Source organism: Oreochromis aureus, linkage group 22 (genome assembly GCF_013358895.1).
Source record: "Oreochromis aureus strain Israel breed Guangdong linkage group 22, ZZ_aureus, whole genome shotgun sequence".
Lineage (NCBI taxonomy): Eukaryota > Metazoa > Chordata > Actinopteri > Cichliformes > Cichlidae > Oreochromis > Oreochromis aureus.
Genome location: NC_052962.1, coordinates 32375378 through 32392471, shown reverse-complemented (window position 1 = coordinate 32392471; position 17094 = coordinate 32375378). Strand labels below are relative to the sequence as shown.

At 41.1% G+C, this 17094-nt stretch overlaps 1 protein-coding gene across 1 annotated transcript; it reads right to left on the bottom strand.

Annotated features, from left to right (window-relative positions):
• Positions 1–7065: 7065 nt before the first annotated feature.
• LOC120435546 (fMet-Leu-Phe receptor-like) lies at positions 7066–16868 on the bottom strand. Its single transcript, XM_039605328.1, has 3 exons — positions 16441–16868; positions 8553–8739; positions 7066–7884 (listed from the first exon to the last, which is right to left on the bottom strand). The coding sequence occupies exons 1-3, from the start codon at positions 16866–16868 to the stop codon at positions 7066–7068; spliced, it is 1434 nt and encodes a 477-aa protein (XP_039461262.1).
• Between the last annotated feature and the right edge of the window lie 226 nt (positions 16869–17094).

Below are 17094 nucleotides of genomic sequence, written 5' to 3'. Positions count from 1 at the left end.
AGCTGGGGGTTCAGGAGAACCGCACCAGCCTCATGCCTCGTCAGCTGGAGGGCCCGAGGACTCCGTTCAGCCACCACCTGTGGCTGGCACGCCGTCGCCTGGTCCAGCTTCAGCTTCAGCTCCGTCGCCTGGTCCAGCTTCAGCTTCACCTCCAGCTCCGTCGCCTGGTCCAGCTTCAGCTTCAGCTCCTGCTCCGTCGCCTGGTCCAGCTTCAGCTCCTGCACCTCGGAATCGCCGGCCACTCCCCGGGCCACCAGCTGGACGTCATCGCCGTTGATGTCGGCCGCCGGACCTGTTTCGTCTGCATCGCCGCCGTCCGCACGGTCAGCCCCCGGAACTGTTTCGTCTGCATCGCCGCCGTCCGCACGGTCAGCCCCCGGAACTGTTTCGTCTGCATCGCCGCCGTCCGCACGGTCGGCCCCCGGACCTGTTTCGTCTGCATCGCCGCCGTCCGCACGGTCGGCCCCCGGAACTGTTTCGTCTGCATCGCCGCCGTCCGCACGGTCGGCCCCCGGAACTGTTTGACCATGAACTCCTGTGCCGTCGGCCTCGGGGCCGGCCCCCTGATCTAATGAGCTATGGATTTCTGGACCGTCACCCTCTGGGTCAGCCCCCTGAGGAGTTATGAACTGTTCCCTGCGCTCCTGTGCTTTTGATGGACGTTTTGTTTTTGTGGCTTTGTTTCAAATCGCCTGATTTCCAATGGTTCCGTGTGCTTTTTTACTGTGTGTTATCTTTACGTTTGTTGGTAAATAGACTTCGGTGAACAGGGTTTACAAAGGGGTTACTTATAAAATATACGAAATGACCTGCTTTTGTTTTTTTGTTTTTTTTCATTACCGTGTACAGTTGTACTTACATTATAACCAATCAGGTCCTTTTTGTCCACTTAAAATATGTTTACGGAATTATTGTTATATTTGCTGAAATTTCTGCTGTCCTCTTGGACAGATTACACTTAAAAAGACTTTTTTTTTTTTTAACTGGATAAATAAAGGCTATACAAAAGTGACTGCCACAAACTGATTGCGGCTTCTACTTTCTTACAGGAATGTTCCTCAAGATGACTTGGCATCATTCATGAGGGATACATTTGTTTGACATGGTGTAGAGCAAAACGATATTTATAGTAATTTAAATACGAACAATCAGTTTTTGGCAAATACCTGAAATCAGTTTTTGGCAGGCGATCACTTTGGCTACGTTCACACTGCAGGTCTTAATGCTCAATTCCGATTTTTTGATCAAATCCGATTTTTTGTCTGCTTGTTCACACTACAAATAAAATGCGACAGCAAACGCGCTCTAGTGTGAACGGTCAAAGCGGCCCGCATGCTAAAAGAAGATGTCACACACAACGCGCTCTGTTTAGACCCAGAGCAAACAGTGTTGTTTGACTGATGGCTCTTAATATAAAGACTTCGGACTTTCGTTTCCCAATTTTGCTTTAAGTTATTTTGTTATTTACATAATAATGTAAATAACCTAATAATTATCCTTATTGCTGTTTAGAGGAGCGGTGCTTGAAGGATAGTTGCAGATTTCTGTCAGAATCTGCAGATTATACAGTACAAATAAAATGTTCACGTTTCTCCAACGTTGTCTTCCCAGCAGTTTCACTAACATCTACGCTGGATGGCCAGGAAGCGTTTACGATGTCTTCTCCGACGCTGATAATTGGCGTCTGTCTTGTGTCAGTGACGTAAAAGACGGATTTAATGCGACATGACCGTTCAAACAGCAGTCGCTTTCTAAAACATCGGATATGTATCGGATTCAGTACCACATATGAAAGTGACCCAGATCGGATTTGAAAATATCGGATTTGTGCTGTTCACACTGTCATACCATGATCGGATATGGGTCGCACAGGGTCAAAAAAATCGGATTTGATGCGCCTTCGCCTGCAGTGTGAACGTAGCCTTAGGCACAACACTGGGATAAAAACTTCAGGTTTGTCCAAGGGGCGAGTTCACACTGCAGGCGAATCCGATACATATACTATGTTTTAGAAAGCGACTGCTGTGTGAACGGTCAAGTCGCATTAAATCTGTCTTTTACGTCACTGACACAAGACAGAGGCCAATTATCGGCGCCAGAGAAGCGCCTGAGAAGACATCGCGAACGATTCCTGGCCATCCAGTGTAACTGTTGGGAAGACCACGTTGGAGAAACGTGAACATTTTATTTGTACTGTATAATCTGCAAATTCTGACAGAAATCTGCAGCTATCCTTTGAAGCACCGCTCCTCTAAAACAGCAATAAGGATCATTATTAGGTTATTTACATTATTATGTAAATAACAAAATAACTTAAAGCAAAAATTGGGAAAGGTAAAGTCCGAAGTCTTTATACAGGAGTGCAGAATTATTAGGCAAGTTGTATTTTTGAGGAATAATTTTATTATTGAACAACAACCATGTTCTCAATGAACCCAAAAACTCATTAATATCAAAGCTGAATGTTTTTGAAGTAGTTTTAGTTTGTTTTAGTTTTAGCTATTTTAGGGGGATATCTGTGTGTGCAGGTGACTATTACTGTGCATAATTATTAGGCAACTTAACAAAAACAAATATATACCCATTTCAATTATTTATTTTACCAGTGAAACCAATATAACATCTCCACATTCACAAATATACATTTCTGACATTCAAAACAAAACAAAAACAAATCAGCGACCAATATAGCCACCTTTCTTTGCAAGGACACTCAAAAGCCTGCCATCCATGGATTCTGTCAGTGTTTTGATCTGTTCACCATCAACATTGCGTGCAGCAGCAACCACAGCCTCCCAGACACTGTTCAGAGAGGTGTACTGTTTTCCTCCTTGTAAATCTCACATTTGATGATGGACCACAGGTTCTCAATGGGGTTCAGATCAGGTGAACAAGGAGGCCATGTCATTAGTTTTTCTTCTTTTATACCCTTTCTTGCCAGCCACGCTGTGGAGTACTTGGACGGCGTGTGATGGAGCATTGTCCTGCATGAAAATCATGGTTTTCTTGAAGGATGCAGACTTCTTCCTGTACCACTGCTTGAAGAAGGTGTCTTCCAGAAACTGGCAGTAGGACTGGGAGTTGAGCTTGACTCCATCCTCAACCCGAAAAGGCCCCACAAGCTCATCTTTGATGATACCAGCCCAAACCAGTACTCCACCTCCACCTTGCTGGCGTCTGAGTCGGACTGGAGCTGTCTGCCCTTTACCAATCCAGCCACGGGCCCATCCATCTGGCCCATCAAGACTCACTCTCATTTCATCAGTCCATAAAACCTTAGAAAAATCAGTCTTGAGATATTTCTTGGCCCAGTCTTGACGTTTCAGCTTGTGCGTCTTGTTCAGTGGTGGTCGTCTTTCAGCCTTTCTTACCTTGGCCATGTCTCTGAGTATTGCACACCTTGTGCTTTTGGGCACTCCAGTGATGTTGCAGCTCTGAAATATGGCCAAACTGGTGGCAAGTGGCATCTTGGCAGCTGCACGCTTGACTTTTCTCAGTTCATGGGCAGTTATTTTGCGCCTTGGTTTTTCCACACGCTTCATGCGACCCTGTTGACTATTTTGAATGAAACGCTTGATTGTTCGATGATCACGCTTCAGAAGCTTTGCAATTTTAAGACTGCTGCATCCCTCTGCAAGATATCTCACTATTTTTGACTTTTCTGAGCCTGTCAAGTCAAATTCAAATTCAAATTTTTATTTGTCACATACACAGTCATACACAGTACGATATGCAGTGAAATGCTTACACAACTGCTCGTGACCTAAGGAAAAAGAAAAGGCTATGAATAAGATAGGAAATAAAAATTAAAAAGGGTAAATTTAACTAGGAAGGAATAAAATAAAATATATATATGAATTTGTTGAAAATAAAATAACTGTACAACACAAATTAGAATGAAGGGTAAATTTAGCTGGGAAGGAATAAGATAAAATATATATGAATTAAAGTTTAAAATAAAATAACTGTACAGCAAAATACACAATACACAGTATAGAATTATATAAGAATGTATGAAGAAATATAAATATATATACAATAACAGCAGCATTTTACAAGTATTAAATGGAAATGGAGAAATATAATGTCCAGTGTTGTGCAAACCACATTGTAGGTGTCTTGTGCAGTGCAAATATGCTTAAAGTGATTAAGTGTAAACAAAGTCCAGACTGTCCAGTGTGTGTGTGTAAGAACCATATATGTGGGTCCGTTCTATGTGGTGGTGTGATGATTGAGAGACCGTATCGCCTGCATGGAAGAAGCTCCTCCTCAGTCTCTCTGTGTTGGTCTTCAGGGAGGCGGAATCGCTTTCCTGACCTCAACAGAGAGAACAGTCCGTTGTTGGGATGGCTGAGGTCCTTCACGATCTTCCTGGCCTTGGTCCAGCACCGCCTGCTGTAGATTGAGTGCAGGTCAGGGAGCTCGGAGCGGATGGTGCGCTCAGCTGATCGCACAACCCTCTGTAGAGCTCGTCTGTCCTGCATGGTGCTGTTCCCGAACCAGGTTAAGATGTTTCCCGTCAGGATGCTCTCTATGGTGCACGTGTAGAAGTTCCTGAGCACCTTGGAGGGCAGTCGGAAGTCTCTCAAGCGTCTGAGGTGGTAGAGACGCTGTCGGGCCTTTTTTCACTATGGTGTTGATGTGACAGGACCATGACAGGTCCTGCGTGATGTGAACTCCGAGGTATTTGAAGCTGTCCACTCTCTCCACTGGGCACTCGTTGATGACGGGGTCTGGTAGTTCCTCTCCTGCTTAGTACTGAAGTCCACTATCAACTCCTTTGTTTTACTGACGTTTAGAAGGAGGTTGTTCCTCTGGCACCAGGTCTCCAGAAGTCCTTCTTTTGACCCATTTTGCCAAAGGAAAGGAAGTTGCCTAATAATTATGCACACCTGATATAGGGTGTTGATGTCATTAGACCACACCCCTTCTCATTACAGAGATGCACATCACCTAATATGCTTAATTGGTAGTAGGCTTTCGAGCCTATACAGCTTGGAGTAAGACAACATGCATGAAGAGGATGATGTGGACAAAATACTCATTTGCCTAATAATTCTGCACTCCCTGTATTAAGGGCCATCAGTCAAACAAACAGAGCGCGTTGTGTGTGACGTCTTCTTTTGCGCACGCGGGCCGCTTTGAGCGTTCACACTAGAGCGCGCTTGCTGTCACATTTTATTTGTAGTGTGAACAAGCAGACAAAAAATATCGGATTTGATCAAAAAATCGGAATTGAGCATTAAGACCTGCAGTGTGAACGTAGCCTAAAGCAGCCCTCTTACCTGTCTAAATCACAATGTTAACTTGGTTATGGTCAGAATTTCAGAAGCGCCATGTGTTTACAGAATTTGCTGCAAGTTTTAAACGCAAGATCCTCTGCTGGAGAAATGCGTGATTTTGTTAAAATCTCCATTTCTTACCTGCCAATAAATCACAACATAAGTGAAGCAACAAAAGTATCTTCATCTTTCCTTTATCCTTAATTTTATAACGATCATTGCTCATGTTGCAGAAGTATAAACCGGAAATAAGTCCTTATTTAAACTTCTGCAGAGATTATGAAAACAGCCGATGCCGTCGCCAGCGTTTACCTGTACCAGCCTGTCTGCCGACCACTCCCAAAACGCGAGCAGGTAGTCTGCTCCAGGCGGAGGGAGAAACGGTAGAGACAAAGAAGCCGGAAATGCATAAAAGGACACAGTAGGCCTCTTGTGCAACTTGCAATGATTCCCATAATAATATACTAATAATAATTAAAATAATTTCTTTATATCATTTATTTATTGCTATTCTGTTTTCCTCCTTGTAGTAGTGTTATCTGTGCGCTCAGTCTTTTCTGCCCTTTTTATCGCTTGATGTAGCAATACTCAGTATTTAATTGATAAATAAAGGGTTTTTTTAAGTACTCAGGACTCAAACACAGCCACTGTGAGCATTTCCTATTTAAAAAAAAAAAAAAAAAATCTCTCTTGATGACAAGAGCCTTAACGTAAGAGCATATGAACTCATTTATGGTACAAAAAATATAAAATAAAGTCTCAGAGAGTTAAAGAGTTAATAAAAAAAACATTTGGAAAATTACAGCAGACAAAGAAGATAAAGGAAATATGCTGCAACAGAATTTTAAAATTAATATTAATCGAGAATGGTTTGTCTTGAATGTTGTCTGGGTGTCTGGTGCTTTCCTATAGACATTATCTAAGTTTTCTTTGCTATTTGAGTGAATTAAAGTGTCTTTTTTTCACTGGATCAGAATACACATCCATCGTTGAAACAGTATTATCTTTACTCAAAAAAAAAAAAAAAGATTACAAAATATTACACAAAAGTTGTGTTCCGAAAAGCAAGAAGCACGTAGTAGCTCACCTGAAGGTGCTTTAGGTAAAGGCTCTACAATAATACAGAGGAAACCAACGGTCAGACATCCCCCTATGACCAAGCACTGGTGACAGTAGGATAAAATGAAGGAAAACTTGAATTCACTTTACACTTTACAGCAGGAACAGCTATAACAACCGATATAGAAAAAAAAAGTCTCAGCGCAATAATAAACAATAATAATAACAAAAAAAAACAAAAAAAATTCAGTGATTGTATTCAGACAAGACCACCCAAAGGAGAAAGAGATCATTCATTTGGCATTTGATGTGCATTAAAGTGGACATGAAACACAACATAGCCTAATTTACACCATGGAGCCTTCTCCCCCCAAAATGTCACAAATTTAATACTTTCTGTGAGGCTGTGATTTAAAATACAGTTTTTAGAGCATGGGCAGTGTCATCTTGTCAGTGAATAGAATATGACATTACTAGGTTGGCTGGTTGCTGATAGTAGTCCTACATTAGTCCAATAACTCTATGTTGTTGACTGCCCTGTAGACCTCATTTGGGTTGAGATCTGGATTTTGAACACTGTAGTATTTTTGTGTTTCAGGTATTCTTTTGTTGATTTGTTGTAGCTCTTCTGAACTTCAGGATCATTGGAAGAAACTTAAATTTTAGTCAATGCTGTCTGACTCAATCCGACCACTACAAGACTGCTGTGTTTCAACCCTGAGCTTTAATCCAAAGAGCGATCAGTGAAGTGAGTCATCTGGCCATCTATGTCATCTGCCAGGCCTCTTTTATAAACTCTTATCAGACTCTGTCTAAATCCCTCACTGACTTTTAGCCCCATGCAGAAGTATAACAGCGGGTTCACACAGCTGTTGAAGTAGGCAATACCCTTTGCTACAGGGTACCAGATTTTGAACAGAGCATATTTACTGTCCACCATCTTCACCAGTAGGAGGCAGTGGTAAGGCGCCCAGCACAGGAAGAAGGCAATAACCAAACATGCTAGTATACGTAGAGGGCGGGACTTCCCTGACAGGCGGGTGCGTCGGATTCCCACAGCGGCCAGGATATAACAGACCAGAATCACCATAAAGGGAATTATGAAGCCGCACAGGAAGCGGATGGAGTAGAGAGCAACTTTAGTGCTGTTGTACCCTTCTGCCTTCTCTTTTGGATGAAGAGAGCACGTACTCAGGTTCTTCTTGCCCAGGTAGACTTGGCGATGGATGAAGTAAGGAATGCTGAAGAGGATCGCTGCTATCCAGATACAGACTGCCACCACCCTCGCTGCCCACAGGGTGCGACGACGCTTTGTGAGGACAGGTTGACAGACACAAAGCACTCGATCCAGACTGATCACAGCCAGCAGAAAGACAGAGCAGAACATGTTGGTGTATTTGAAGAAGGCATTGAACTTGCAGACGAAGAGGCCGAAAGGCCAGTGCTCAAAGAAGAGCTTCTTAGTGAGAGAGAAAACTCGTGTGAAGCAGAAGATCAGGTCTGCTATCGCCAGATTCACCAGCCACACGTTGGTGACCTTTGGCTGTGGAAGAAGAAGAAAATAAAACACGATGGAAAAGTGAAGAAAGGAAAAACAAAAATGAAAGGTAATATTTACGTGAAACAGTAACCAGAATGGGATTTTTATCAGCTATTATGAGGTCCTATTTATATAAATGTTACTACTAAACATGATCATCTACCTTATTTCAGGCTCAGTCGTCTTAAACTAGTCCAAATGCTAAACAAGTGCCTTTTGTACATAAACTTAACTTGATAAACTTAATCACATCGCTCTTGAAATAGAAATATTATAACAGAAATTAAATTCAAATACTCTTCTAATTTATGTGTCACACTTCAGAGTGTGGGGAGTTTTGTTGGTATTTCACCTTGGAAACAGCTTCCATTACTAATTCTGTTCATCTGTGTGAAATGAATGTGGTCATAACCACCTCCCAGGAGGTGAAAGAGGTTTATATTTATATGCATTGCTCACTCAACACACACGCCATAGCTATGACATCCCAGGCATATGTTGTGAAACCACCTACACCTGTCTCCTACATCAGTAAAGGTCACAGTTTCTTAACCCCAAGTGTATTTACTGTCTTTACAGTAGAAAATAAATATGACCCGACAGACTTCACTAAACAGATTACTAACAAGCTCAGAAGGTATTTGAAAGGTATTATCCACTGAAGTATTCACCTTAAATTTGAATCCAGCCACCCAGATGACCACAGAGTTTCCTGTGATGCCGAGCACAACAGTCAGTGCATAGAGAATGATACTGACATTGTCCATAATGGCACTGATGCCCACCATAGTTTCCTGGTCATCTTTAAAAGGCTTGACTGTGTTGGTGGGCAGAGAGTCATTGGGAAACATGGTGTGGCTGAGAAAGAGAGAACAGGAAAAATGTCAAAATGTTACTCATCCATGTATTTCCTGAATTAACTGACAGAGAGGAAGAAAAGATAATATTACTTTACTTGACTTTATTCTTGGACTCTGCTAGAGTAGCTGTGCATGATTCACAGTTTTTAAAAAGTCCTTGTTCATGATGATAGTTGCCCTCTTCCTTGAGTTCATCCTCGGTGTGGAATAAGTACATTTACCTTTTAGCTACCTTTCTGCTGATTGGCTGGCCCACACAAAAAGGTTTGGACAAGTGAGTGGGACTAAAGTACTTATATTCAGAGCTGCATGCATGAGGTGAACACATTTACATCCGGTCTCACTGACATCATACAAATACAAGAATGGATAGGCTGTCTGAAATAGAGTCAGACAGCCTATCCTATTCTTACAACTTGATCTCTATTGTCAACATACAGAAAGTACTGTTTAACAATTTAAACAGTCGGAAGCTCGTTTAGACAATTTCATATTGTGTTTGAAATTTGTCAGTTTTTAGTGTCTTCCTTTTTCAGAGTAAGCTGTTTGTTCACTTCCTGTGTGTGTAATTTTCTTATGCATTGTTTTCTTTATGACTTTCTTGTCACAGATAATTTATCCAATTCACCAGGTTTAAAAGAAAGGTACAATTGGATATCATCTGCATACAGATGATAGGAAATGATAATAAAGCCTAATGGCAGGACATATAATGAGAATAACAGGGGGCTTAAAACTAATCCTTGTGGAATACTGCATGAAAATTCAGCCACATCTGACCAAAAGTTTACCACTGAAACCAAAAGTGTTCTATCTTAAGCCACAACAGAAATGCATATATTTATTAATCTAATAAGTAGATTTTGTAGTGTGACAGTCTTAATTGGATGTGGACATACATGAATAAATACACAAGTTGAATAAAAGCTAAGAAATGTACTAGAAAGTAAAAACTCAAAGCACTGTGCACCAAACATGACTGCAGATTTACATTTTTTATTTTAAAAGAAGGATATATGTGGACTTCTGTTGACTTTGGTATATATTCAACATTCAACAGAAATGGTTGAATAGCTTAGTTGACTTTAAATATGTATTAGCTAATTTCCATTATATGGAAAAAGGGGATTCAAAGAAAGCTTGTAGAATTTCCATCTTCACTTTTTTAGCACAACTAAAAATGGCCTGTCTATTTCAGAAGCTTTTTACACCTGCAGTAATGCAGTGGGTTTACATCACTGCATCTGATGCTTGCACTTGGTGATGTAAAATTTGGATGGCGTAGTTTGACCTTGGAAACACTTTCCACACTATCACAGTAGCAGGCAGGAATTCACTCCTTAGAGTGACACATTCTCTAACAATTGTTTGTAGATGCAGTCTGGAAGCCTTGGTGCTTGATTATATACACTTGTGGCCCTGAATGTCATTGGCACACCTTAATTCAATGATTTAGGTGGTTGAGTGAATACTTTTTGCAATATAGTGTATATAAAATCCTGCATATCATCCTACTTTGGACTTCTGACCACTTCTTTAAGGTTAAATAAAGTCCAACTTTAATAACTATGTTTAAGAAATAAAACTGTTATATGGGGATTGTAAATATCACATCATAGGTTCCTTTATAATATTTTGTGACTTTTGACCTCTGATTTCAATTTTACATTTCACATCTGCTTTTCATTCAAGTTAATCCCAAAATGCATAATTTTTACTAAACTGCAAACTCCTTGATGTGCGTTTAAAAAGAGGAAAACAAAACACAGTATAATACTATTCCCTAACTAACCCATGACCATGAAACCGTAATTCTATCATTAATGATGAAGAGTATATAAAGATAAAAGATCATAACTTCATGAGATTAGATAACGATATATATTCATTATACATGGATTTATGATTTTGAGCACATTAAATCATCAAACTGTGGTGACCAAAGCCTTTACAAAACTACAGGAAACTGTCTGAAGATGTTAACAAAACGTGATATAAAACAAGGCATGTTCAGGAAAGTGTTATGCCATGAACTGAAAATTATTAGTCTTACCAGTGGAAACAAAAACAGCAGCTCTTCAAAGGAAAAGATCCGAGCTGGTGAACACAAAGGTGGTTTCTGCTGTTCAGAGATGTAAAGCTGCAGCAGTCAAAGGAGAAATAAATATGGCACTGCAGGGACTGCACAGTTTTCTGCAACCACACACAGGAAAAGGAAGAAGAGAACCACCACTGTATTGTGGTTCTATGTTCAGCCACTGAAATTAAAGCTTACATTCACATCTGTCCACCAAGCATGACTCTGCAGATTACATCTAAGATATTTAAGGCCTTGTGTTGTTTTTGGTATATATTCAACATTCATTAGAAATTGTTGCATAGATGAGCTAAATTTAGATAAAAACAAAGGGCTTCAAAGAAAGCTTGTGGAATTTCCCTCTTCTCTTTTCTAACACAGAAAGGTGCAACTAAAAATGGTCTGTCTATTTCAGAGGTTTGGTTATATTTGCACTAATGCAGTGCAGGTTTGGGGAACTACTCTTTTGTTGCTAAAAATATTCCTCTGTGTGTGTGTGTGTGTATGGTTGATGATTAATGGTTGATCAGCAGCTAAAGAAAGCAAATGGTAAATGGCCTGTATTTATATAGCGCTTTTCTAGTCCCTAAGGACCCCAAAGCGCTTTACATATCCAGTCATTCACCCATTCACACACACATTCACATACTGGTGATGGCAAGCTACGTTGTAGCCACAGCCACCCTGGGGCACACTGACAGAGACAAATGACACCACTTACCCAATTCAGAGTTGTGGGAAGCTGCAGCCTGTCCCCACTGCGATAGGACGAGAGGCAGGGTACACCCTCCACAGGTGGCTGGTCTGTTGCAGGGCTAATGACAATCATTTGCACCAATATTCATTGCTATAGGCAATTTAGAATCACCATGACCTTTGGGAGAAAGACAGAATATCAGTCACAGGGACAATGTGGAAACTCCACATAGGAAAAACCTGGATTTGAACCTTGGACCTTCTTGCTGTGAAGAATGACCAACAACCACACCGCTGTAGTGCAACTGAATGATTTGCTGTTTGAAAATTAACAAAACGAAACTCTAATTCTTACAACTTGATCTCTATTGTCAACATACAGAAAGTACTGTTTAACAATTTAAATATCATATGATATTTGACTTCTGACCTCTCCTTTAAGGTCAGTAGAATGATGTGAAGGCCAAAGTGATAATGATCCTATATAAAGCTATTTAAATCAGTTTCTTACTGCCATTGTTGTATTAAACAAATGTGCATATAGATACACTATATTATTCATCTGCCTTCAAACAAATAAAATATTTTGACCATAAGCATATTTTGTGAGGTCAGACCAGAAGGCATGGCTCTCAGTCTGCACTCATCCCACAGGTGATCTGTTGGGTTGAGTCAGGACTCCACACCAGACCTTGCTTAGTGCACAGTTGGAGCAGGAAAAAGTCATCCCCAAACACTTCCCCAAAGTAGAATTATTGAGAATGAAATGAATGTACTGGTTAACCGCTGACTGACAAGTGCAGTTCATCAGGTTTTCTAGGTTTACAGTGTTTTAGGAGGGTTTGTGGTTACAGTGTTATATGTTTACTTCTAAAACATCTAAAATCATTCTCTTGTTAATTCGTTAGTTAGATTAGCCACTAGCATATGCACTGTGTTGGAGGCTTGTTGCTAGCTAGTTAGCAATGCTACACACCTACTACTCTAATAGTCTGTGTTATTGAAGGATTCAGCACTTCTTATGTTTGTTTTTATCCATTTTTAGACAGCGATAAGATCAGCTGCACACTCTACAGAAGCCCAGAGTTATTGTTAATATCAAAAATATAATGCTGTCCTTTGAGATTTTAACATAAGACTGAGTGTAATGGATCTAAAACTGTTTAAATCTTCAGAGCCCTCTACAGCCTGGTAAGATAGAAACTTTAAAAACATCAGCAGAACATTTCAGTAGTGTAGTCTAATTTGTTCTTTTAATTTAATAATAGAGTCCATATTTTATCCACATCTACATTCACCCTGGAGAGAAACTAGTGAGGGAGACCATCAGGACCAAGCTGGGTTTCCTGGGTCCAGAGGTTTGGAGAAACTTCTTCCTTTTCTTTCATCACAGCTGTTGTGCCAGATGTTCTGTTGACCGACTGAGAGAGACTTCATGTAAGAAACACCAGGAAGACTGAAGCTCATCGCATTGATCAAGCAGGACTCATGATCTTCACCAGCAGCTCCCTCACAGGGAAATCTTCAGCACTCCTCTGTAGGCCCGCCCCAGGAGATGGATACACCCAGCATTTCATGAACACTGTGATGAGACCTTTGGTTTGTGTAATGTTATAAATACTCGGATACTCCCCAGAGGCTCCGGACTTTTACATAAAGATATTATATTCAGTCCTGTAGAAAGTTATATATTTAAAAATATATGATCCTCTCTGGTTACTCTGGTATGAATAACTCTGAATCACTTTATGGTAAATAACACACTATCTGCAAAAACTGTGAAAGAATTCCAGATGACAAGTTTGTAGTTCAACATACAAGTGACGACCTTTGACCTTCATCAGGTTTTATTTAATTGTGTCAGAGAAAATCTCATATGCTCTTCATGCAGCTGAATACATCAAGTGTTTAAAACGGAAGCTGTGCAGGTCTGAGATCAGCAGTTTTGTGAAACACCAAACTGAGGTCCTGTTAATGCTGATATATAGTGACACAGTTACATGAGTGATTCATCCTTTTGTTTTTTTGTCTTTAACTTTATCAATAAAGCTGCAGCTTTCACTACAGCACATGTGGTACTTTAACCTTTGTACTGTTTTCATCAGTTCATCTTGCAGTTAACATGTGAACATGTTGGATGATCTGTCTGCTGTCACTGGGTGGTGCTGAGGTCTGAATCTGAGGGCAGCCCCTGTAATCACAAAGACAACAGAACCATCAAACTCAAATATAAATTTTATCCCTCAAAATTGAAATAAAGCTGATTCTTCTGTCCTCACTCAGGATCTGAAGTTCTTCTCTTACATTTTTTCAGTATTACAGTTGTTGCGAAATCAGTTTTGCCCCGGTTCTTTTATTCGTCGAGGGATCCAGAGATGGCACCGGAACTCAGTAGTCATTTTTACAAAATCTTTATTCATCTTCATTTAAGCATGCACTTCTAGAAGGGAAGACGAGGCCGGTGTCCCTCTGAAACAATCTTCACCCCTTTGTTAGTCACAGCCAGCTTTATAGAGGCGACCCCATCATAAATCCCCCACAATGTGCTGCAAACTCTGTATGTCTGTGTGTGTATGCACGAGCACATGGGTGCCTGTGTGTGCGCGTACCCGTATGTATGTCTGTGCACGTGAGTGAATGTGCATGTAAGTGTGGGTGCGTCGTAACAGTCAAAGCACTATTTGTGTGTGTCTCTGTATACGTGACTTCCTGGGGGTCATAAAAGTAATCTCCTCACCCAAGTTAAACCAAATTCCTCTACACAACATAGAAAACAGAGTTAACATATTACAAACACTGAGACCCCCACTCTGCATCCACTGGGCCATTGGCCTCTTGTTGTCTTACATTTACAGATAAGGTGGAGAGTCTCCTGCAAATCTACTTCTAAGTTATGGCAATTATGAGTTTTTATTACAGGTATAAGCATCAGCATCAGCAACCCCCAACTGTAGCTTCCTGTCTCCTTTTATGACAGCAGACCCCCAGTGTCAATAAATTCCTTTCCCTCTAAACAATTACACACACTCTCAAGCCTACAGCTAAGCTAAACTGAAACACAGACCAATCCTTCCTTATTACTGTGATCTAAACAAATTTAACACATTACATTCTAATAATTATTTTCTTGTACTCACACAGTACAGTACTTTATGGTAAATGGTACTTTAATCCATAGTTCCTGATTAATGAGGAGTTAGTGAAGTACAAGCTTTTAAAAAAGATGTTACTGTCTTTACAGATGTGGCAAGAGACTGAAAACATGCTGTTGTTTGCATATATTCAATATTCAGCTCTGCACAGGAGCCGCAGCAGGGTGCAGCCTGTTGCTTTTACAGTATAATACTTGTAATAAAAGTACAGTAACAGTAATTAGTGACTGATTAGCCCGGAACGTTTCTCTTGATTTCTTTAGTAAATTCATTCACCTGCACAGATTAGCTGAACGAACCCCGATAGCCGAGTGCTCATCTTAGGACGGTAGTTACGGATTAGCTTACAAACACGATTAACTTAACGAAAAAGTGCAGCGGGGCCTCGGGTCCTTCTGTCAGGTAGTCCAGTTTACTGAAGAACACCTCAGACTGTCAGGTTAAAACACTTGGTCGTGTAAACGCTGGCCCTCCTCTCAGAGCCTACGCTCTAGCTGCTATTCCCGAACAGAGATACGCAAGTTTCTCCGTGACTGCAGCTGCCAGTCAAAGCTGCTATGATGACGTTTCACCCCAATTTAACATCACCGCGGTAGGAATTAGAATCAAACTTATAGGAAAGGAGACCCCTTGGGCATCAATAAGCGTGATGAGAACTATTGATAACAAAAGAAAGAATCTTTGGAAAAAAATTATCTAAGGAGAATAAATTTATTTTAGTCTGACCCCAGTCCCATCCGCTAACATGGAGGAGGCGGGGTTTATGACCTATACAGCAGCCAGACACAAGGTGCTGTGCATCATTAAGGAGGAGTCATTACTGAATTAATGATTTTGATACTACTGCTTCTATTTATTACAAATGGCCAAACCGAAATGTAGGCTGTGAAAGAAAATAATACCTGATCTCTCATTATTATTAACTTAAATGAGATCCAACATTTAAATAAATGCTGGCTTTTTGGAATTATTTCTTCTAGATGAGAGAGAGAGAATGAGATAAAGAAAGAGACTGCTCTGTGAGCTCGATTGACTCCAGTGATCTCATTAGAAACTGCAGTGACTTTCAAAGAGTAAATGAAACAGGCAGAAGATTTTAGCTCCAACTCCCATCGGTTCTCTATCATTTCAACTTTCAACAGAAAATGTATTTGCTCTATCATGTAACCTCATCCTCAGCATCCTTACAAATTCCTGAATTATAGGTGACATATTTATTAACAATTCTGATGGCAAAATTTTTTTCCCTTCTTTTATTAAATGTTAGGTCTAATTGTTGAATGTTGCCATTGTGTTTCTTAAATTTGTACAGTCTTAGTTCAAGCAGTATTATCAAAGCTATTCCTTTGATCCTGAGCACCTCTAACCACTTTGTGTTGGGGGAGGTTTTATAGCAGATACATCCTATCTGGAAGATCTACTTCCTTTGATGTAAGCTTCCTGCGTTTACGACCCTTTGGTCAGCAGGAGGACACACACACACACACACCTGCATGCATATACATACAGTGCCTTGTCTTTGTAACCAAAGGGGTTGCGAGGGAGGTGTTTTGTAAACTATTGTTTGAAGTTTGTCAATAAAAGCCAGCGAGAGGAGGCCCTCATCGGGGTCACTTCCATGCTGGACATAGACGAGGCCTCCCTTGCGCAAAGTAATCGATCGATCGCTGACTGTCTTGTTTCCATTCATGATGAATAAGTCTCTAGAATTAGCGGGGTTTGTGGGAACAGACCCAACATTTATTTGGTCCTTGAGCGGATCCCAACACATTGCCTCCATCGCGAGGAGAGGGAGAGGCGCCACCGCAGCGTCTGGGATGATTGACGGAAAGCCCTGGTGCCTTGATGCTTGTCACCAGGCCGGGAAGTTTTGCGTCTGAACTCCCCTCGGGATGGATGGCGATTGACGGGATACAGAGACTCTTCCCATGAGCGGAAACAACACGAACAGTAAGTACAGAAGGCCTTAGAGGCGGCTACGTGACCCTGCGTTGATCGCAGGTGCGGGAGCGCGGCAGCCAGCGTGAGAGAGACGCAGGCTTCTCCGCCGTGTGGGCGTGGAGATAACCTAGGTTCGGTAGCTCCGCCGTGAGGAGTGTTCGGAATCTCCGCCATTTGGGGCGTTTGGAGAGTGTCCGAAGGTTGGAATCTCCGCCATTTGGGGCGTTTGGAGAGTGTCCGGACGGTTGAATTCTCCGCCATATGGGGCGTTTGAGAGTTTTCAACAGAGCGCGCTAGCTGTGCGTGTAGACGCATAGCGATAGGCCTATGTTGTGTGTGTGCGGGCCAGACGTGGTCTGCGTGAGTGTGGCTGATTGTTGTCTTGTGTGAGAATAAAATGTGTAAGTCTGCCTTAGAAGGGGATGTAAAATTTATGGAGAAATATTCACCGGGCAGCATGCAGTATGTAGGTTGTTGGTGTATTTGA

Coding starts and splice junctions, on each gene's coding strand:
- LOC120435546 (XM_039605328.1), bottom strand. CDS start 16,868: ATGGCGGAGAATTCAACCGTCCGGACACTCTCCAAACGCCCCAAATGG. Junction 8,740..16,440: donor TCCCTCTCCTCGCGATGGAG/GCAATGTGTTGG, acceptor TCTCTTTCTCAG/CCACACCATGTTTCCCAATG. Junction 7,885..8,552: donor TGGCTGGATTCAAATTTAAG/GTGAATACTTCA, acceptor CTTCTTCCACAG/CCAAAGGTCACCAACGTGTG.